The sequence below is a fragment of the Scyliorhinus canicula genome, chromosome 9 (genome assembly GCF_902713615.1).
Source record: "Scyliorhinus canicula chromosome 9, sScyCan1.1, whole genome shotgun sequence".
Lineage (NCBI taxonomy): Eukaryota > Metazoa > Chordata > Chondrichthyes > Carcharhiniformes > Scyliorhinidae > Scyliorhinus > Scyliorhinus canicula.
Genome location: NC_052154.1, coordinates 145,938,217 through 145,962,549, shown reverse-complemented (window position 1 = coordinate 145,962,549; position 24,333 = coordinate 145,938,217). Strand labels below are relative to the sequence as shown.

General features: G+C 44.1%; 1 protein-coding gene across 5 annotated transcripts in view; it reads right to left on the bottom strand.

Moving 5' to 3' along the window:
- The window catches only part of immp1l (inner mitochondrial membrane peptidase subunit 1), a 202,684-nt gene that overhangs the window by 78,279 nt on the left and 100,072 nt on the right, over nt 1-24,333 (bottom strand). For all 5 annotated transcript variants that reach the window (XM_038807873.1, XM_038807872.1, XM_038807876.1 and 2 more), the window contains 2 exons: nt 21,531-21,619; nt 21,261-21,387 (listed from right to left, as the gene is read on the bottom strand). In XM_038807873.1, coding sequence (XP_038663801.1) covers nt 21,261-21,387; nt 21,531-21,619 — 216 coding nt within the window. The remainder of the gene's footprint in view (nt 1-21,260; nt 21,388-21,530; nt 21,620-24,333) is intronic.

Sequence of the window (24,333 nt, the reverse complement as noted above, 5' to 3'; positions counted from 1 at the left end):
CTTCATTTGGTCTACTAGTCGGGCCAGATTAAGCTTGTGCAGCTTTTTCCATTCCCAAGCCACCTGGATGCCTAGGTACCGAAAACTTCCCTTACCACTCTAAACCACAGCACCCCCAATCGCCTCTCTTGCCCCCTTGCCTGGATCGCAAACATCTTACTTTTGCCCATGTTCAATTTATAACCCGAAAACCGGCCAAAATCCCACAGAATCCCCATAAATTCTTCCATCCCTTCTCGTGGGTCCAATATACAATCAGGTTGTTTGCGTATAGCAAGACTCTCCACCCCCACCCCCTCTGAACCAGTCTCTTGAAGCTCTCAACGCAATTGCCAACAGCTCTATGGCCAACGCAAACTGCAGAGCGGGCATCCCTGCCTCGTCCCCCGGTGCAGCCTAAAATAGCCTGATATCAACCTGTGCATCCGTACACTCGCCAAGGGAGCCTAATACAGCATTCTGACCCAGTCGATGAAGCCCCGCCCAAATCCAAATCGCCCAGTACCTCCCACAGATAATCCCATTCCACCTAATCAAATGCCTTCTCTGCATCCATTGCAACCACTATCTCCACATCCCTACCCTCTGGGGGCATCATAATCACATTTAGCAGCCTTCTTACGTTGACCATCAACTGCCTACTCTTAACAAATCCAGATCACGACCCCTCTAGTTTTAAGAGTCCAGCCCCGAGTGGAAAACATCTCCGACCCATCCCTTTCTTAATCTGACCTGGTCAGTCACTCTAAAGTGCGTCTCCTGCAACATTGCCACGTCCGCCTTCAGTCCCCTCAAATGCTCAAACACGCATGCGCTCTTAACCGGCCCATTGAGCCCTCTCACTTTCCATGTGATCAGCCTGGTTGGGGGGCTTCTCTCTTCTCCTCCTCCTCCCCCCCCCCCCCCCCCCCCCCCCCCCCAACATCCCGATCAGCCATCACCTTTCTTGGGCCAGTCTCCAGCCCGCCCCCAGGCAGCCTCCATCCCCGACCTCCCTATTGTCCCACAGCAAAAATCCCTCCCCCTCAGCAGAACATTCCCCCCCACAGTAACAGCACTATGCCTTCAACAAGCAAAACATCTGTTGCCCTCCACTGCGCTTCAGTGAGATAGCCCGCCCAGATAGCTTGGCGCTGCCCGCCCATGGTGCCAGACATTTTCCCACATATTGTTCCCTCCACCCCCTCCCCGCTCAGACATATATATGCAAAAGAAAGCATTCCCAACCCAATTGCCCAAAAGAAACACAAAGAAAATCAAAAAGAAGATCCACTGGGTGGTGGCTGATGTTCAGCCTGGAGTTCAGTTACTAGTGGTGTACCACAAGGATCAGTTTTGGGGCCACTGCTGTTTATCATTTTTATAAATGACCTGGAGGATGGCATAGAAGGATGGGTGAATAAATTTGCAGATGACACTAAAGTCGGTGGAGTTGTGGACAGTGCGGAAGGATGTTGCAGGTTACAGAGGGACATAGATACGCTGCAGAGCTGGGCTGAGAGGTGGCAAATGGAGTTTAATGCAGAAAAGTGTGAGGTGATTCATTTTGGAAGGAGAAACAGGAATACAGAGCACTGGGCTGATGGTAAGATTCTTGGTATTAGAGTGGGTTCACAGGTCGGCGCAACATCGAGGGCCGAAGGGCCTGTACTGCGCTGTAATGTTCGATGTTCTAACATCTGAAATTCACACCTCAATCCCCCATCAGTGCAAATGCAAACTTCACACAGCTCTGCCGCAGGGCCCAAATCAATACAGAAGGCATTACAGATAACGTCCAAAAACAAAAACATTTTAACAAGAACGCTGCAGCAAAGTTCAGTTCAAACACCTCAGTCCACTACCAGCCCTTTCCTTCTAGCAAAGTCCATCGCTTCCCCTGGCGACTCAAAGTAGAAATGTTGCTCCTCATAAGTGACCCAAATACGGGCCAGATACAGCAGTCCAAACTTAACCTTCTTCTTGAAAAGGGTCGACTTTATCTGGTTGAACCCTGCTCTTCTGGCCACGTCCGCGCTCAGATCCTGATACTCAGGATTCTGTTCTCCCATTTACAGCTCTGTGTCTGCCTGGTCCACTGTAAAATATACTCCTTGTCCAGGTACCTGTGGAATCTCACCACCACTGCCCTCAGGGGTCCCCCACACGCGACTTCCTCGCGAGCTGTGCGCCCTGTCCACTTCCAAGGGTCAGGACAACGTCTCCTCGCCCAATAACTCTCGAACATGCCCGCTATGTATACCCCTGTGTCCATTCCTTCGGATCCCTCTGGGAGACCAACGATTCTCAAGTTCTGCCAGCGGGTCCTGTTCTCTAGATCCTCCACCTTCTCCTGGAGCCTTTTCTGTTGGTCTCTCAACATCCCCACCTCAAACTCCATTGCTGTTTGGTGTTCCTCCTGCTCAGTCAGTGCCTTCTCCACTTTCTGGTTCGCCCGATCCTGAGCATCCAGTCTAAGTCCCAGCCACGCAATCGATTCTTTAATCGGAATCAAGCATTCCTGTTTCTGCTTGGCGAAGCCCTCCTGTATGAACTGCATCGGCTGCTCCGTCGACCGCTGGGTCGTCGAGCCAGGACTCCAGTCGTCCGCCATGCTTTCTCCCGCTGCAGCCTCAGTCCAAGTCTTCTCTGTTCGCCTATTTCTTCCTTTGGGGGCACTCCTGGTCCACCTCTCCATGCACTGATGTAGAATTTCTCTTCACAATTGCATCCACCATCAATTTTCTGAGTCAGATCTGCCAAAAATCAGGGCAAGAGATCCAAAGGTCTGACCCGAGCAGGAGCCACCAAATGTGCAACCTACTCCTTCAAAGCCGCCACCGGAATCCAATTTCCTCCACTGTTGCCCACCATCTTAAGAGGTGTCTTTCATAGAGGGTCTCATGGAGTGATGTAGCCATATTGGCATCTTCCCTTTTTTTCCATTTTTCACTTTCCTGGGTCTAACAAGGGATGAGCTTCTCTGAAGCCTGAAGAAGAAATTTGGTGGCTGCCAGTTTGAGAATCGAGTTAAGTGGTTGTAGTTTTCATGGAGGAGTTGGATCAGGTTAATGGTGGTTTCTACATATCTGCTGTAGGCACCTCAGTTGTCTTTCTGCAGATCCCAGCATGATTTTGGTTTTAAGCCTATTGAGGCCAATGTGAATGACGCTTGGGCAAAGTTGGGAGTGGGAGATGGTGGGTAGCACTTGTCGGGTGCACATCAGAGATCATCTGTTGCTGTTGTGGTACATGAAGCAAAGATCAGGCGTGGTGTCCTTTTCCAACTGACAAAATTGAATATGCCAGGATACTTTGTACCACACTCGTGTTTTATGTTATGCAGAGAAGCCCAGTCTGATAATTGTTCTCCAACAATATTGTTGTTGTTGTACCCCCACATTTGGCTGTTGAAGTCAGCATCATTGCATAGCTAACAACACACTCCTACTGACAAAGGACCTTAAAAATAAACCCCCATTTACCCATCTGAAATCCCTTGACCCTAGTGGGACACACCAATTCCTATAAACTGATCACAGCCGCACTTCTTGATGGCGCACATCCTGGTTGACTGGAAACATTACCAACTGCAACCTGGTAACAACCAGAGTGGTGAAGTCCCAGGTTTCAATCTTCCATGGAAATTCTGGAAAACCTAAACCCGGGAAGATGTGGCGACTTGCACAAATGGAACATGGGGAACATCTAAAATTGTGATTCTGGCCATCCAGACCATCACTTATATACTGATCTGCTGCCCTGAGAGATTCATTCCTAGTGACATTACAACTATTCACATCGCATCAGCTGAAGCTATGGAATGGACTGTTAAACTCAACATTGAACTATAAGTGCTTTGACAGCCTTGCAAGAAAAAAGTGAAACCTGCAATTTTCTACATGAAAAAGACATTATATAAGTAACTTACTGTTATTAGCTTTGAGAGTAATTGAAGCTTCCAGTATGAATGGTCAACATAATGGTCAGCACTTTGTTATCCAGGAATTTGACTTGTGCAGGTCGGTCAGTTTAAATAGCAGCAAGTGTAGATGAAAAGATACGCTAAAACTGATTAAACCCCATCACTTGGCCAAATTTAAAGGTCACAGTAGACATAGGATGCTACATCGCCTACAATGGGATATGGTTGTCATATTTGTGATTGTAGTGGCATCGGGAAAGCAACAGAGGAATATGAAACCAGAGAAGAATTCAGAACAAGAACTAAAAAAGGAAAATGGGAGGAAGAAAACATTAAATAACTAGACAAATGAAAAGAGCCATGCTAATTGTATTACATACAGCAAAGAAATTTGTGGACATATAGAGAAAAGAATCAAATGTAAAGATGAGGTCATGGGTAGTGACAAAAAGTCAAGGATACCTCAGTGATAAAAGGTGATTATAGATGAACAGAGAAAGATAGAGAAAAGAATAGGAAGACAGAGTAAGAGGCACAGAATTAATTAAGGGCCAAAAAAGGAACCAGGACAGTTACAGGAAGAAAATTAACATTGCAGTAATTGCCAACTATTAATTTGAGTGTGTAATTTTCAATTGTAGACCTATATTCTAGAAATTAAATACAAAATATTCAAGGAGCTTTTAAATTGTGAGCTGGAATTTGTTTTTTTGAGGGCAACAGGCACAATAATATTAGATTCTTAACTGGCAACACTGATCCTCCCCACTCCTATATGCTCTGATCACATGGACAACCTACAGCAGATACCTCAATGCACTGGAGAAATACTACCTATGGTGTCCCCACAAGATCCTCCAATCTTGTGGCAAGAAAAACGGTCAACAGCAGTGTGCACTCCCATGCCCAGCTTTGAGGAGCTAGTCACGCAAAACCAGCTCCACTGGGTGGGACATATCATTGTGTATCTAAATTCAAATTCCCAAAATAACTGCTCAACTCAGAACTCATTAGATTTCCATGGGGACAACAGAAATGCTTTGGGAATATCCTCAAAGCATCACCGAAGTGGTCCAATGTTCTCCATCAAACCATGTGAATACCTGGCTTGTGACCGACCAAAATGGAGAAGGTTCATCCATGGAGGTATCGAACACATTGAGAGACTTAGCTGGGAACATGCAAAGTCAAGGCATCAGAGGAGCACAGAAAGTTTGCAACAATTCCCTATCTGATCCTCCAAGCACCTTCTGCCCCGAATGTGACAGAGTCAGCAGATCAAATATTTGATTTATCAGCCAGCTCTGAACTGATCAAAGAAGAGTGGAAACAAGCATCCCAGATCCCAAGGAACTGTCCACGAAGAAGCTGAATGTGACTGTCCATGTGGTGGTACTGAACCTTTTACTACCCAATCTTACACATGAAAAATGCCCAGTTGGTATGAAGTCAATTGTTGTTACTGTTGGTAGCCTGGAAATCTACCTTAGGTAAAGATGAAGAGAGGGGAGAAGAAAAAAAAAAACAAGAATTTAAAATAAGAGCGTGCACGATAAAAGAGAGCAGGAAGCACAAGGCACAGAGATTAACAATCAAATCATTATGTAGTAGGAAAGGAAAAATCTCTTTTAAACATGATTACAGAGCTTGTATATACTTGTATTTGAAAACAATTAGGTGCAAAACACATCATTTTTAAAAAATTGAACAGGAGAATGTCGCATTAATTTCCAGCTTGGTGTATTACTGAAAACATGCCAAGTAAAAACATATAGGAACCAACAATGAAAAGCCTCTGCTATTATTTTACATTTCTTCAAACTGATCTCTTCTTGGCATGATTTTATCTTGCAGATCAGCTGGCACAATTAAAATAGGAAGCTGGCACTGTCATCAAGTGAACTTGAACAAGATACAGCCCTTTCCAGAATATCTCAAGGTTTAATCAAATCCAATAGCCCATTCTTCCAGTTTTTCTTCCCTTACCCCTTTTCTTCTCCTCAGACACTGTTTAAAGTTGGGCACAGTTCCATGTGCACAAGAATGCCTGCAGCATTGTTCACTTTCCATGAACGTGAAGAGTGAGTGTTAACTATCCACTAGTATAGGAATTACAGCATCATATCCAAGGTCATTCTCATCCAACATTGACACATTTCCACTTTCCCATGGGATTATTGGATAACAATCAGAAGTAGGAATTTGAAAACTAATTATTACCCTCCTTAGCCCAAGGATATTGATATAATTATATAGCACCCCTTCATTGTCCTAACTATAATTTGTTCACTTGGCTATACAAGTCTTTCCTAATGTATATGCTGTAGTAAATCAACAGGCATTGCATTTACTAGTGAACATATTTGAATGGCAATATGTGTCCACAGTTTTCTCCTTCCTCTGTCAAGTTAATATGTAAAGCACAAATTGTCTTAGAAGAATTTCACAGATTTATATTGCATTTTTCAGGCACTATCCATTTTCCACCCACAAGGATATAATTTATTTATTCAGAACTCCACCGATCACCCCCCCAAAAATAAATAATAAAATGTTTAAGAAGTGAAGCCTTGGCTCATTGTAGCAGTCTTGTCTCTAACTCAAAGATTGTGGGTTAAAACCCCAACCCAGAAACCATTATCTGCTTTTGGATGTTGTCTTGCAGATGAGATGTTTAACTAAAATTTTCTGCTGAACATATAAGATTACATGGCACTATTTAAAGAAGTGGAAGGCCAGGTTCTCCATGTCCCTATGCCAACATTTGTTGTGAATCAACTCCACTTGTGGGATCCTGCTGTGTGTAAATCAGTTGTCACGTATTCTATATTATCAGTCAGTACAATTCAAAAATACTTACTAAGTACAGGCTCGAGGAACTCAATGACCTACTTCTTCTCTTACATACTTGTGACGCATTTTGGGACATCCCAAGGACATGAAAAACACTATATTTATTTATTTGTATTTTTATCAATTGATGTGACAACGTTTATGCTATTAACATTGTACATTATATACAATGATAAAGGTTGAGCTAGCATTGTGTGCAAATGAGCCAGGCATCCCTCATGTAAATTAGTTAACCTGGAAATTACGGTAACATTTTAATGCCTTGCTTTATGTCTATACAGAATTTGCTGTGGGAGTTCATATATTTCAAAGGCAAATAGTGTTTGGGTGTAGGGGTGCCACAAAATTAGAGACAAAACAAGAATCATGAAAGCACCAGAACTAAGCAGTCATCAATGAGTTGGCACCAAAAGTGAATGTTACATTTATGGCAAAGAAAGCCATTAGGTGGGGAGGCAGTGGCGTAGTGGTGTTATTGCTGGACTAGTAAGGCAGGGACCCAGGGTATTGCTCTGGGTACCAAATTCGAATCTCACCATGGCAGACGAAAAAATTGAATTTAACAAAAAAAAATCTGGAATTAAAAGTGTAATGATGACCATGAAACCATTGTCGATTGTCACAAAACCTGTAAGTACCGGAACCTATTGCTGCTGGGCAGCTCATACTCCTCTTCCAGTTCCTTTAAACTCGGAAAGTTGCCCCCCACAAATCGGTCCCCAAACCATTCAATCCCTGCCCGCTGCCACCCCCGGATTCCCGCATCCAGCACCCCCCCCCCCCCCCCCGGGGCAATTCTATGGTTCCCACAAATCAGTGCCCAAACCGAAGAACCCTTCAACGCCAGGTTCTGCTGCCACTGTCCCCACACCCTCAGGGCCACCACCATCACTGGGTTCGTGGAGTACCTGGCCGTCGGGAACAGCAGAATGCCCCGCCAACAGTGCCCCTAGGCTAGTACCCTTACAAGAAGCTGCCTCCATCCGCTCCCACTCGCCCACTATCCACCTCCTAACCATGGTTATATTTGCTGCCCAATAGTAGTTCATTAAATTTGGCAAGGGCATCATAATCACTTTCAATAAGCCGACAAATGCCTCCCCTTTACAAATCCCATTTGGTCCTCCCCTATCACCCCCCGTACACAGTCCTCGATCGTCGAGGCCAAGATCTATGTTAGCAGTTTGGCGTCCACATTCAGCAGCGAAATTGGGCGACAAGACCCTCATTGCTCCGGGTCCTTATCCTTCTTCAGAATTAAGGATATCGAGGCCTGCAATAGTGTATGGGAAAGCTCCTCCTTCTCCCTTGCCTCATTATATGCCCTTACCAGCAGGGGCCCAGGGCCACCGAAAATGTCTTATGAAATTCCACCGGGAACCCATCCGGACCTGGGGCCTTCCCTGCCAGCATTGCCCCCATACCCAACAGCACCTCCACCAGTCCAGTGGGTTCCCCCAAATCCTCTACCAAATCCTCCTCCACTTTGGGGAATTCTAGCCCATCCAAAAAATGCCGCATTCCCTCTCCTCTAACCGGGGGCTCAAATTCATATAGCTTCCTATAAAATTCCTCAAACGCCCCATTGCTAACATCGTGTTCGCCTTCCCCCCCATATTCATAAACTGCCCTCCTGGCACTCGTTAACAGCCCCACTGTCTTCCCCGTGGATACCAACCCAAACTCCACCTGGAGCTTCTGCCGTTCCTTCAACAAGCCTGCCTCCGGGGCCTCAGAATATCTCCTATCTACCCACAGAATCTAACTACCCACAGGATCTCCTCCACCAGTCTTGCCATCGCTGGCCATCTGCATCCTGCCCCTCTGCACCCGAATAGCTCCGGAATTCGACATCATCCCAATGTGGGACATAAACATTCACCAAGACCATTGGCATCACCTCCAATTTTCCGCTCACCATCACAAACCTTCCCCCGGATCTGTCACTATATTTTCCATCTCAAATGCTACCCGCTTATTTATTTGTACCGCCACTCCCCGCTTCTTCAAATCCAACCCCGAATGAAAAACTTGTCCAACTCACCCCTTCCTCAGCCTAATCTGGCTCCCAATCTTCAAATGCCGCCACATCTGCCTTTCAACTCTTTACATGCGCGAACACACATGACTGTTTGGCCGATTCAGCCGCCTCACGTTCCATGTGACCAGCCTGGTCGGGGGGGGCACCCTGCCCCCCTGCCATTCAACCATAACCCTTCTTAGGCCAGCCCCCGGTTCGCGTCCCACTATACACAAGGCCCACCCTCGGATGTCCACTGTCATCAACTCCCTCCTTATTCCACTTCAACTGCCCCACCCCCGTCAGCAGCTCCGCCCCCCCCCCCCACCCGCCGAACAAAACAACAATCCCATCCCTCTCTAAAACTCAAACCACCTGATAAGACCCCACTGCACTCCCATGAACTAGCTCGCCCAGCTGGCCTGGCAGCCCCCACCCTTGGCACCAAACATCCTACCCCCAACTGATTCCCTTCCTCCCCACTCAGACTCCATCATGGTGCAAACAACAATAACACTATAAAGAAGAAAAAAAAATGCACTCACCATCCACCGTTCTCCCACCAAAGCACCCCATGAAAGAGCTAAACAGCCCCTAAAAAAAAAGCTCTCCCCTGGCCATAACCCAAGACAAAAGAACCCAGCACAATACAGCAAAAGAGGGTCAGGTAGAGCCATCATCACCACACATTCCCTCCAAAGTTTAATGTCCTCCCTCTCCTGCCAGTTCATTGTCTCTCAAGAACTCCATTGCCTCCTCCGGTGTTCCAAAGTAGTATTTGCTGCCGTTATGGATCACCTAAAGGCAGGCTGGGTACAACATCCAAAACTTCACTAAGAGGGCAGCCTTGACCCAGTTGAATTTGGCTCTCCTCTGTTAGTTTCCCACCCAGGTCCTGATATACCCAAAGCCCGTTGCCTTCCCAGGGACATCTCCTCATCTGCTAGGCCCAGTGCAAGATCTGCTCTTTGACTAGAAACCGGTGGAGCCTTACCACCATCGCCCTCCGCGGCTCATTCGTCTGAGGCTTCCTCATAAGCGCCATATGCGCCCGATTAACCTCCAGGGGCCGGTCGAAGGTCCCCTCCCCCATTAGCCTCTCCAACACCTTGGCCACAAAAGAGCCTGCGTCTGTTCGCTCGATGCCCTCCGGCATCCCCACAATCCTCAGATTCTGCTTCTGATTCTGGCTCTGGGTCTCCAACCTCAGCTCCACACAGTCGATCCCCGCTTTCAGCAGGTCTACCAAGTCCTCCTGAGCCTCCCTCCTCTGTTGGCTAAATTTTTCGCGAAGAAAGTCAACCAACTGCTCCGTCGACCAATGGGTTGGTAAGGCCGACCCTTTTACCTTCCGCCATCTTCCTCTGGTGTCACACAAAGAGTTTCTAGCTCCAGAAGCTCCTTTCTTCCAGACCCACTTCTGGTCCGCGGATCCTTCCAACAACCTCACCAGTGGAGTATAGCTTTCCTCCACCACCTCTGCAGCCTTTTCCTCCAAAACATCCACCCGGCAACTGGAAAAAGGGACCAGAAGACACCTCAAGCGGGAGCTGCCACATGTGTGACCACTCACACCATGGCCGCCATCAGAAGTCCTTCCTCCTTTCAGTTCTGCCAAAGAGTTTAGGGACTTGAAATGTTAACTTGGTTTTTCTCCTGATAGATGCTGGTAGACCTGCTGAATTTGTCCAGCGTCCTCTGTTCTAATTTCAGATTCTAGCATCCACAGTATTTTGCTAATTTTCATTCTGATCAGTTGGTTCTAGGATTGCTGAGCTCAGCCTATCATGTGATGATTGTGCTATTTGGCAAGGAAGTGGTCCTGTGTTGTAGCTTCATTAGGTTGGCACCTCGGGCGAAATTCTCCGACCCTCAGCAGGGTCGAAGAATTGCCTGGGGCCGCCAAAAATCCCGCCCCCGCCGTGGCAGAGATTCTCCGCCACCCGCCATGGCGGAAGCGGAAGAAAAACCCACATCGCGCATGCGCCGGTGGGGATGTCAGCGGCAGCTGGCCGCTGACGTCACCGCCGGCGCATGCGCCAACCGGCGAAAGCCTTCCGGGGGCGCCAGTTTTTTGCGCCAGTCTTCTGGTGCCAACCGCTCCGGCGCGGGACTAGCCCCCAAAGGTGCGGAGAATTCCCCACCTTTGGGGAGGCCCGACCCCGGAGTGGTTGGCGCCTCTCCCCTACACCGGGACCCCCCGTCACGCCGGGTAGGGGAGAATCCCACCCCTCATTTTCAGGTGTGCCTGTTACTGTTCCTGGCATGCTCTCCGGTACTCTTCATTGAACCAGGGTTGATCCCTTGTGCTGAGAGGAGAGATGGCTGCAGTGAGGCATGATTGTAAAAGAGGCTTTGCAGACTTGTGTGTGTGAAAACTGCAGCTCAGCAAAATGAACTCGTGAGAAAAGACAGAACAACATTTTGCATCTGGACTTTTCACTGATAACATTTTGAGTTGAAACACCGAAAACAAGACCCTTTCAAGGACAACTGATGTCTACATTCTAAAGGATTGTTTATAAGAATGAACTATAAACTAAGAACTGGAAACATTATAAAAAGAAGAAGCTCCCGAGATTTCAGTAGCAATAACCCTGGGATCAACATTTGTAAGAGATCCTGAGTTTGGAAACACAGAGCAGAGCAGACACTCCAGAACGGGCTTGGCCAGTTCTCTCTATCGGGTAGTATTTTGAGTTCAAGTTGTGAGTCTTGAATCTTACGGAACTGTCCAAATAAGCACCAAAGCTCAAGTCTTATTTTGATTAATAAAGTTGGATTAAATAAAGTTTGTTTTGAGTATAATCCACATTATGATTAATTTTTCTGTTTCGGAAGCCAGTAGAGGGCAACAACATTTTGGCACTCCAGATGTTAAGTTCAGAGCGGTCGGTCAGGTCCAGAGTTAACATCTCAGTCACCCAGCTTGAACTGGAATTAAGAGGGCAGTAAGCCCCACGTAAATGGCCAGGATTTAGTGGATGAAGGAAGCATAAAACAAAGGCCTGGGTAGCTGTTGAGTTCTGAGGGCAGGTTCAAACCACTGATGTTGCAGACAAATCGCTAGTGCAAAAGATTTAAGTTATTAACGGTTAATAGGCAAATGTATCCTCCAAAAATCAGCCTTGAGGGGTGCTCAGCAAACTGGTCCCCAAAATCGGTCAATCACCATGTTGATTAATGGTTTTCTGAGAAATAGCTGAATCTCGGCCAGTATGGGAAAAGGGATTCAGGCAATACCGAAACCATAAATGGATAGACAGTATTGTTAAGATTAAAGGACCCGTCGGACAGAGACAGTGGGAAGAAGCCCATTAGCATTAGGATGACACATGCCTAAATACGAGAGAGCCATAGCAATATTTAGTTGTATGCGAGAATTAAGTGATAAAGAAATGGAGATAGAAAATGCCAGGTTTAATCGATATCACAGCATAAATTACTCAAAGAGGTGCAAAAGAATCAGATGAATTTGGTGCGATGGTTTAGATGCGAATGAGGAGAAGAAACTCTTCTTTTTAAAAATAAATTTAGAGTACCCAATTATTTTTTTCCAATTAAGGGGCAATTTAGCTTGGCCAATCTACCTACTCTGCACATCTTTGAGTTGTTGGGGTGAGGCCCAAGCAGACACGGGGAGAATGTTGTTATGGGCCAGGGTTTAGAGAACACCAAAGTATATCATGGAGTTCACCTGATCCACAAACTTTTAATAGATTGTGGTATGGGGAGCATACGGCCCACTCTACAGGTGTGGTACAGCAGAGATGAAAAGTATTTTTTAAAGCAAAACAATGTTTATGCTATGAACTCAAGTTAACCTTTTTAAAACATACAGTGAACATCTTAGCAACCATCAATTCAAATACAACCCCCAAAGAATATAACACTAAGTAATCCTTAATAACTTCCCAAACAATATCCAGAAGGCAAAAGAAACACCTTTTAACAGAAGCACATCAGGTTTACATTCACCACTGAGAACATTTATAATTCTGAATTCACCAAATGATCAAGAGATAGTCTTTTCATGGCAGAGAGAACAGCAGTACACCTGCTTTCCCTCGATTCAGCTCCAACTCTGGAAACGAAACCAAAATGGTCCAAGTGGATAGACCCAAGCTTTTCTCAAAGTGAAACTAAAAAACAGAGCCAGAGCTCAGCTCCACCCACACTCTGACATCACTGCAGTAACATGAGCATTCAAACATTTCTTAAAGTGACATTCTCATGACAATGTGCAAACTCCACATGGACAGTGACCTGGGGCCGAGATCGAACCTGGATCCTCGGCACCATGCGCAAATCTGAGAAGAAATTCTTGACGTGTTTAGGTTTGGCTGTTCACTCAGCTTTACCAGACACAGTGGGAGCACTCAAGAAAATGTAAATGGACATACTAAGGACTGTGGGATACAGTAAAAACGCAGTAGATGATCTGAAAAAGTGCAGGTAAAGGAAAGGGGAACATCACAGGTCCTTTGCTAACCACCTGTGGGCAATAATGCTCTTAGGGCCATGACATTACAGTTAAGAGAACCAGAACACCTTTCCCCCTTGCTGACAATCTCAGTTACAAAGGTGAACATCATGAAACATTGGGTTTTGACAGTGATGACTGCAGCATGGTGGCACAGTGGTTAGCACTGCTGCAACACACATCCAGGAACCCGGTTTCAATTCCGGCCTTGGGTGACTGCGTGGAGTTTGCACATGCTCCCCATGTCTGCATGGGTTTCCTTTGGGTGCTCCGGTTTCTTCCCACATTCAAAAGCTGTGCAGGTTAGTAGGGTTATAGGAATAGGGTGGGGAGTGGGCCTAGATAAGGTGCTCTTTCAGAAGGTCAGTGCAGACTTGATGGACTGAGTGGCCTCTTTCTACACTGCAGAGATTCTATTCTCTGATGATTTAAAGGGATGGGTTCATGTCAAAACAAAGGGGGGGAGGGGAAGAGCCTGGGGTGCCAACCCCCGGCCGCTGCCCTCACTGTAAAAATATTTGTCGAGGCACAGAAAGCAGATGAGGATTTGAAACAAAGCAGGGATGAAGTGTATCCGGCATCCTACAACAAATGGAAAGCTAACATAAAGATAAAGGACGGTCTTGTCCTTAAGGACGGAAGATATGTGGTACTGACACAGGATCGGAACCAGATAATCTATCAATGTCACGATATCCAGAGACGCCAGGTATGAATACAACTACGGAAAGAATTAAATGTTTATATTGGTGGCCCGAATTAGATGGGGACATAAAGCATAGTGTGGAAAATTGTCTGGTTTGTGCTCAAAATAATGCAGACCACAATGCTAAGAAAGGAGAGCTTAGACACACCAAGTCGGTATATGGGCCCCTTGACACCATGTAAGGGGGGTTACAAATACATTTTGGTAATCATTGATACCTTCTGTAAATGGATTGAAGCATTCTCTACCAGGACGAACACGACAAAAGTATCAGCCAATATGCTGCTACAGCAAGTGTTCACTAAATGGGGACTTCCCCGTAGCATTAAATCAGACCAAGGAGCACATTTCACTACTCAGGTGATGCAGAATGCTAAGACACTATAAGAAATGAAGCAGAAACTTCACATAGCCTATCATCCATAGTCTAGCAGTATAATAATAATCTTTTTACATTAACACTGCAATGAAGTTACTGTGAGAAGCCCCTAGTCACCACATTTCGGCGCCTGTTCGGGTATGGTGGATAGAATGAAAAGAACCTTGAAAAGCATGATTCGGAAAACTGTCCTACAAAATAACTACGTGGAATATAGTTCTGTCCTTTGTCCTAATGTAGTACAAAATGCCGTGTATAAAATGAAAAACTGCAATAAAAAGATTTTAAAAATAAAAAGATATCAAAAATGAAAAGGCTGTACAACAGCGGATGGATAACATCCAAGCCACCCGTATGGTCGCTACAATTAAAATGGGACAGAAAAAGAAAGACAGCGAAGCATATTTTGATGGGAAGGTCAAGCCTGTGGAATACGAGATCGGGAAACAAATCTTTTCCCAAGGGCTGGAAGATCTGTTTACAAGTGAAGTGATATGGCTGCATATGGTAATGGCTGCCCACAACACAAGGCAAATAAGCTAACAGATTGTGTTGAAGCTTCAAAATTCAATATACCTTAAGTAATAGAAGCAAAAGTAGGCCATTCAGCCTCTCAAGTCAGAGGACGTGCAAACTGAGCTTGTTTTCAACATGGAGACTACAGGTGTTGCTCAAGGTGACTCAGGGGATCAACTGTTGCAAAAACTGGACTTTCTCCGAAATAAGTGGCAAGTCAGTATAGCAATTCTTCAGTGCATCTGTCCATAATGGTCAAATTTGGCATTGGACATCAATTGCAATTAACTAGCTGTTCCAAACATGTAATCGAGTGCCTTCAAGTGCCTGAATCACTTTTTTTTTGATTATTTTGAATAAAACCAGGATGAAAAGGTGAAACTACACTGCTCTGCTAAACAAAATAGAATGGACAGCACGAACACAGGAAGCAACCAGCTCATTAGTGTAAAAGTACTATAAAGTAGCAGATTGCAGAACTACGACTAATATAAGTCAAAGATGAGTCATGTAGTTGGTTTCTGAAGCAAACCAATCAAAACAATATTTTTAATCCAGCAAGGGAGCATCAACATATCCAATTACACCTGCTGACAAGCAGAGTGTATGTACCATTTGTGTTAACCGATATGCACATCAACACAGCGCGCTCAGCTGTAAACACCACAGGCAGATGTTTTGTTTGATATAGAAAATGCTTCAGGGTTAAGCACTGTGTATAACCCTTGCTATCCTTCACCCACCCTCCAACTTAAACTATCTCCAAACTAATGAATCTTCATCCGCAATTATGTTAGCCATAGAAATCCAAGACGAATGAGCTGTGTCATCCTGGCAATAAACTCCACTTATGCACAAGAGTAAACAAATTTCCCCGGCATCAGCATGTGCTCGGGCATTAGCAATTTGCAGGGATTGATTGTGAAGAAACCATTGCGGTGAAATAGATGCGTAACTCAGGCTTTTATCATTCTGAGTGACAAGCCAGACAGTTCCGTATTTACAGATCCTAGTAGAATAAAGTGACATCAGGCACTCCTCCTGTTTAAATGACACAGGGGCTTATTCTATCAGTGGTTTATGATGCAGAGTATTTTAATCTTGTGACTCTTTGAATGAAAACGGGAAAATTAACCTGAACCTTTGCAACATTGACCATATGGCAAAATAAGGCTTAAAGCTAAAGCAAATGGTATTAAAAGCAAGGGCAAATAGAAGTTATGTGCTTGGATAAGAAGCATTTTAATTATAATCCCTGATTAAATATCAGTGCTTTTAAAGCCAATAACATACTGATAGCAATTGATGTTCAAATTAAATATTAACCCTGTTTAGTTACTCCAGAGAGCCTAGGGCATCAATTTTGCCATCTATTTACTTGATTAAGTAGAACTTCAGCACTGAAGGGTCATACAATTAATGACCTACACCATGCAGTTATACTACTGAAAACTATAGAAACAGCTTCAAGACCTGTTGCCTTATTCGACTACACTTAGGCAATAAAAGTAGAGGTGAACTACTACACCATAAATTTGCTTACACAGTGCTCTTTTCAAATCACTCCTTGCCTAAAAATCTTACAGGGAAAATGTTTCCAATTACTATTACAGTAGAATCATTGCTTAGTTCAATGCAGCAATCATTGCTATTCAAAGTATACACAGAATTTGTACTTTGTCTCAAATCTAGCTCATCACCAGGTGATGTCCACAAAATTGGAGATTTTTTTCCAATTAAAGGGCAATGACCAATCCACCTACCCTGCACATCTTTTTGGGTTGTGGGGGTGAGACCAACGCGACAGGGAAGAATGTGTAAACACCACAGGACAGTAACCCGGAGCTGAGATAAAACCCGGGTCCCCTTTTAAAGCTGTCATGCATGAATTTTAATTATTATTTGATGAGTAAAATAATTTGTTCGGCTAGGTGCTGCATTGGCACGGTGGTGTGCCAAATAGTTATCAGCTTTGCGTGCCTTTCTTTACCCGTGCTCCATGTGACCCTTGATCCCACCCAACTCAGCTCAGTCAGATCCGCCTGACCTGGCCCAGCCTGAAACGCCTGACGGGAAAACTGGCAAGACCTGAAATCTGGTATTAATTCGGTCAAGAGATTGCCAGGTTTGAGACACTGTACCTGCAAAACTAAAGTTTTAGTTAAAGCAACTTTTGTAACTTATTTCCAAGCTGTATTTTGTCACCTCAAATTACACAGGTTTTAAGCAATGGTTGCCTAATTAACAAGTGATCTCTAAAAGACTTGCAATGAAAAACTGCAGTTTCCAAGAAAATAAAGGTACAAACATTTGTGTCTTAATTGCACACATTTCAGCAGGTGGCATGCTGGCACAGTGGTTAGCACTGCTGCCTCACAGTACCAGAGATCCAGGACCATTTCTGGCGTTGGGTGTCTGTCTGTGTGGAGTTTGCATATTCTCCCAGTGTTTATTTGAGTTTCCTCCAGGTGTTCCGGTTTCCTCCCACAGTCCAAAGATGTGCAGGGGATGTGGATTGGGCATACTAAAATTGCCCCTTTGTGTCCAGATTAGGTTGTGTAAAATAGGTTAGGTTACGAGGATAGGGAAGGAGAGTGAGCCTGGGTGGGGTGCTCTTTCTGAAAGGGTTGGTGCAGACTCAATGGGCCGAATGGCCTCCTTCTATGCTGTAGGGATTCTATGCTTCTATGAGAAGATATTTGAAAAGCAAATTACTCTAGTCAGGTTTACACCCATGCAACAACAGTACACATAAAGATGTAGCATGAATGTGTCTCATGGCTCTACATGAATGATATGGAACAGAAGTTCTGAATTTAGAGTCCCATTGTTAATGTTCTACAAATAAGAATAACAATATTTTTTGTCACAAGTAGGCTTAACACTGCAATGAAGTTACTGCGAAAAGCCCCTTGTTGCCGGCGCCTGTTCGGGAACACAGAGGGAGAATTCAGAATGTCCAAATTACCTAACAAGCACGTCTTTCAGGACTTGTGGGAGGAAACCAGAGCACCCAGAGGAAACCCACGCAGACACGGGGAGAACGTGTAGCCTCTGCACAGACAGTGACCCACGCCGGGAATCGAACCTGGGACCTTAGCGCTGTGAAGCAACAATGCTAACCACTGTGCCGTCCATAAATGGTCTAGGGGTCAATTTAATGAATGACAGGAAGGACTATAAAAGATGGCAGTATGGGAACTTCATGCTGAACCTAGTGTCGACAGCAAATACACATGATTAAATTACAATAATAATATTGCTAATTAGCACTTGATTGCAGCCCAAAAATAGTTCTGTTACACTGCACGGTCGCTAAATTATTCTTCATAAAATTCAACAATCCATTTGGAAATTATCAGATACTGTGAATTTACTTGGCTGAGGTTTCAAACAATGTTTTTAATTAAAATCATCAGCACTTGTTACTTCTAGATGGGTGCAGTATTATGAAGCGTGACAGTTTTCAGAAAGAAATGCCACAGATATAACTCCCATGGACAAACATGCTTAAAATTTTAAGAGGATTATATATTTAAGGAGTAGGTCATTCAGCCCCTCGAGCCTGTCCCACCATTAAATGAGATCATGGCTGGTCTGTGGCCTAACTCCATATGCCTGCCATTGCCCCATATCCCTTGATATCTTTGCTCAACAAAAATCTGTCTGTCTCAGATTTAAAATGAACAACGGTTCTAGATTCACCTGGTGTATGTGGGAAAGAGTTCCAAACCTCTACTACCCTTTGCATTAAAAAGTGCTTTGTAACATCTCTCCTGAACGGTCTCGTCCTAATTTTTAGATTATGCCCCTTAGTTTTAGAATCTCAAACCAGTGGAAATAGTTTATCTTTACCTACCGTGCCTTTTCCTGTTAATATCTTGAATACTTCGAACAGATCACCCCTTAAACCTATTAAATTCTAGCAGGTTTAATTTGTGTAATCTCTCCTTGTAACATAATCCCAAGTAATAGCGCAGGTATCATTTTTAAAAGACCTACATTGCACTTCCTTCAAGGCCAAAATATCCTTCCTAAGGTGTAGTGCCCAGAACTGCTCACCGTACTCGTGGGTCGAACCAAGGTTTTGTATAGCTGCAGCATAACTTCTGTATTTTTATACTCCAATCCTCTAGATACAGGCATTCCATTAGCCTTTTTGATTATTTTCTGCACTTCTGTATTTTAAGGACCTATACATCTGAACCCCCAAATCTCATTGAACATCCATTGTACTTAACCTCCTTCCATGTAATCTGCTCGATCCTTTTTTTGATCCAAAATGGATAACCTCACATTTGCTTACATTGAATTCCATCTGCCACAATTTTGGCCAATCACCGAGTCTGTCAATATCTCCATGCAATGTTATGCTATCATCTAGGCTGTCGACAATGCTACTTAACTTTGTATCATCAGCAAATTTGGGTGTATGACTTTATATACCATCATCCAAGTCATTAATGAATAATGTGAATAATTGAGACCCCAATACAGATCTCTGTGGTACACCACTAGTCACCTCCTGACAATTAGAGTATTATCTCCACTCTCCGTCATCTGTCACTCAACCAATTTGATGCTGAGTGGTGATACTGATGGTGAATGGCGATATTAATGCTGCCATTCATTGCCATGAATGTTCCCTTCGGCTTTGTTTTAAAATGAGTCTTTACTGATAAAAATGGATTGCATATAAATTTCATCAAAATCCTTATTGAATTTCTACTGACTTTTCCTTTTGATACATTAAAGGATGTGAGCCAATATTTCGATGACCCCTTGCACTGTTAAATCTGAGGCCGTGAGTGGTTTCTGCCTGATCTCAGCTCAGGTTAGTGCCTCATTGTAAAGCTGTGGACCAGATAATTTAATTATATGTTTTAAGGGAAGTGGGGAAAACACAATGTGGGTAGGTGTTTGACAAAATGAGCCATCAGGGCAGGAAGAAAAATATCAGAAGAGGGAAATGTCTGGATGAGGGGTCGAAAAAATCTCAAGGAGAATGAGAAAATTGAAACAGCAGTAAGATTAAAACCTGCTGCTGCCTGAAGAGCAACAGCTGCAACAGAGGACGCCTGGGTGACATGGATGGCAGCAGGTTGAAGAAATGCAAAGCAAGCTTTAGAAAGCTGGGCCTGCAAGTCCTTGTAATGGAAATATTGAGATATATTACCTACAGTGCAAGTGAAATCAGAGGTGGAAAGGGAACATAGTACAGGCAGAAATCTGCTTGCGATTTTAGAATCTATGGACTGAAATCTCTTGGGTTGGGTCCTGTTCTACAAATAGATTGTTGGAGGAGTATCACACTTAGGAAAGGACACTGAGGAATGTCACACAGCAAATGGAACAGAACACAATAGCCATGGTGGAATCCTGTGCTAACTTCTGTGCCAGTATCATGAAGGATTCAACGCCATGCAGTGCTATCTAGAGCACCTAGTTTCATCATATCCATCTACACCCAATCCCTCTGAAATAGAGCCAAGAACTATTGGTGACCCTGAGTCTCAGGGACCACATCCATATCACATCAGGACAAATTAAAGAACATAACAGAGGGGCATCATAAGAACGCATGAAGCTGTTTGGGAGCGGCTGTTGTCAATAACGTATACAGTAACATTACTTTGTGACAAGAAGCTCTTTATTCGGAATTAAATCTGTGATTTGATTCTGTGTTTGCGATTATATTTGGAGGTCACTTATTAACAAACAAAGTGGGCGACAGGTTAGGCTTTTGTCTATTACTGTCTATGCTCTCCAACAAACATCCTAGAATGGAGAAGCAGAAGAGTCCTGGTGTTCAATGAGTTTGGTAGCACAACTGGGTAAAGCCTTAAAAAGGCAAATATAATCCTTAGTGTTGTATCCAACAGTATAGAATACAAAAGCAAAGAGAAAGTATTTCAGCTTAATTGGGCTGCAGTTTGAACAGTAGTTAGAGGTGGATAGAAAATTAATGAAAAAGGTGCAGCACAGATTTATTCGAATGTTACACAGGACTAGAAAAAGATATTAGTTGGAGTGTCATAGTCTTTGGTGTTATGAAGAAAACTAGTGGCAATTATTTCTGGTATTGTGAAAGAAAACATGGGAACAGGCTACGAAAATCAAGTTGAACCTAGAAAAAGAGCAACTATCTACACTTAATTTTCAGTCAAGGATTAGTGGCACAATTCAACAAAAATTAACTCAGTTGAAACATGAAAAAATTGAACACATTCTTAGTTTACCAGGGAATAGAGAGGTTTCGCATCAAGGAAAATGCAAAGTGACTGAGTGACCTGTAGATTAACCTAAACAAAACAAGTTGGGCTAAATAGGCTGTTGCTACTTTATGTGTAAATGTTATCATTGTGTTGAAATAGATAACATAAAGATAATAAAACTCACGTATCTCTGGCTCCTAAAGGAATCTAGTGGACCACCACTGTACACTTTGTCTCCTTCCAGACCAATCACTCGTTTGCAAATATTCATTTTAGGATTGTTGGGACTTTTAGCAATTACAACATCACCTCTGCAGACAAAATTCCAAGTGGGGTTAGAGGAAACATTTCCACATGTGGATTCTGAACAAATAAGCAAAGTAAATATATCCAAAAAGTAAGATTGTATGATTTAGAAATTCTGCTATTTCTTACAAATATTGTGGAAGCTTACTTTTCAATGCGATAAAACTGCAGACTAAGTTTCTCAGAGATGATAATATCATTGGTCTTAATTGTAGGCTCCATGGAAGGGCCAGAACACTGGAAAAGAAGAAAAATGCATTGCTGATTTTCAAATATATTTATTTGTGCATTGAAAAATCATTCCTTTTTAAAAAAAAATTTTTAAGAGTACCCAATTAATTTTTTCCAATTAAGGGCCAATTTAGCGCAGCCAATCCACCTAGCCTGCACATCCTTTTGGGCTGTGGGGGCGAAACCCACGCAAACATGGGGAGAATGTGCAAACTCCACACGGACAGTGACCCAGAGCCGGAATCGAACCTGGGACCTCAGTGCCGTGAGGCTGCAGGACAAATCCATTGTGCCACCGTGCTGCCCTGAAAAATCATTCCTGGATCATCAACAAAACATTGGTCCTGAAATTACTATTGACCATGAAATATTAGTGTTCAAACTTTTAATAGCTTTCTAAAGTTTAAACTAATTAATTTTTTGAAAGAAACAATGAAAATATCACTACATTCACCATTTATTGTCAAAGTTCAAAAGTCTTTTTTTAGTTTTAAAAGATACTGCACTTCTCTCAAACATCTGCCAATATTGCCCTAAAACTGGCCACGTGAAGCCCCACAAGAATAGTTGGAATGACATCATTCATTTTCTTTTCCCCTGAAATAAAATTTGGTGTGTCCTCATTGCTTCACCACAAGCATGCAGGTTATGTTAAATCTTTATAAGGCTGGTTAAACCACAGCTAGACTTGTTGCACAACAAACTTTAGGAAGGATGCCAAGGCCTTATAGAGAATGCAGATCAGTTATGAAGAACACAAGAATATAAGACTCAGTGCAAAATATCCATGGTTGCTGACAATACAAAACCAGGTGCAAACGTAAGCAGTGAGGACAGAAGCTGTGAGGACAGAAAGAGGCTGGAAAGAGTTACAGACTGGTTAAGTGACTGTAATCGTGCGGGCAGCATGGTAGCATTGTGGATAGCATAATTGCTTCACAGCTCCAGGGTCCCAGGTTCGATTCCGACTTGGGTCACTGTCTGTGCGGAGTCTGCACATCCTCCCCGTGTGTGCGTGGGTTTCCTCCGGATGCTCTGGTTTCCTCCCACAGTCCAAAGATGTGCAGGTTAGGTAGAGTGGCCATGATAAATTGCCCTTAGTGTCCAAAATTGCACTTAGTGTTGGGTGGGGTTACTGGGTTATGGGGATAGTGTGGAGGTGTTGCCCTTGGGTAGGGTGCTCTTTCCAAGAGCCAGTGCAGACTCGATGAGCCGAATGGCCTCCTTCTGCACTGTAAATTCTATGATAATCTTACTTGCCGATGTGGGAAAGTGTGAAATTGTCTACTGCTGTAGGAAAAATTAGAAAGTTGAATTCATTCTAGAAAGTGAGGGACAAGTAAATGCTGGCATTCAGGGGGATTTAGAGATCCTTGTACACATATCACAGAGTTAACATGAAGGCACGAAAAACAATTCAGAAAGAAAGAAAGCCTTTATTGCAATGGGGTAGGAGTATAGAGGTCTTGCTGCCATTATATGGAACTTTGGTGAGAGCACCCCTGTACTCCCTCCTTAAGGAAATATGTTTGTCCGAGAGGAGATGCAGCAAAAGTTAGTCAGATTGATTCCTGGGACAAGAGAACTGACTGAGGAAGAAAGTCTGAAAGATTGAGCCGATACTCTTTCGAGTTCAGAAAAATTAGATGTGATCTCATTGAAATGCTTAAAATTAGAGGACGTGACAGTGAAGTTCCTGAGAGACCATTTTCCCTGGCTGGAAAATCCAGAACAGGGCTTGGCCAACACACGGCCTGAGGGCCCCATCCGGTACCCAAAGTCACTCCAAGCAACCCCTGGAACCAGTTTTCAAACTGTCAGTCAAACTCATAAGCTGGAGTGGAAGATTCCGTAAGGTGCATCAAATGAACATATTAGCAGAAATATGGAAAGAAAGAGTATGATTGGAGGAGCAACAAACACCAGCAGCGGGGTTTTCTGGGGAGAAATAGGTTTTCTTTCAGGTGGGGTGGGGAGGCATGAGAGAGGGAGAGAGTGCCATGGGCTACAAGCACTGGGTAGGAAGGGCTGGTTATGAGACCCGGTAAGCAGAGCCTGCCAAGTTCCTGGCTGCCGGGGCCACAGGGAGGAGAGACCGGCCCTGCCGGTGAGATGTGGGGGAGCCCAGTGTCGGAGGAAGGGGGATGAGGAACAGGCTGGCTATGCATGTGGTGGTGGTGGTAGAGAGTGCGTGGTGTGTGTGGGGATCAAGAGTGTGTGCATGTGTGCCTGTTAGTGAATGTGTGTGGGAGTGAGAGTCAGTCTGTGCCTACGTTACTCCCATTCGCAGGTTTCTCACTCACTCTCAGAAAGAATGTTCCTGATGGTGGGGGTGAGGAGAAATTTCTTCACCCAGATAGTGGTGAATCTGTGGAATTCGCGACCACGGAAAGCAGTTGATGCCAAAACGTTATGTAATTTCAAGAAGGAATTAGATATAGCCCTTGGGCTATAGGAATCAAGGGATATTTGGGGGGGGGGGGATCACGATATTGAAACCCAAGAGAAAATATTGGAAAATCTCAGCAGGTATGGCAGCATCTGTAGGGAGAGAAAAGAGCTAATGTTTCGAGGCAACCCTTTGTCAAACCTGTGGCCTCACGGCGCCGAGGTTCCAGATTCGATCCCGGTTCTGGGTCACTGTCCATGTGGCGTTTGCACACTCTCCCAGTGTTTCCATGTGATTCGCCCCCACAACCCAAAGATGTGCAGGGTAGGTG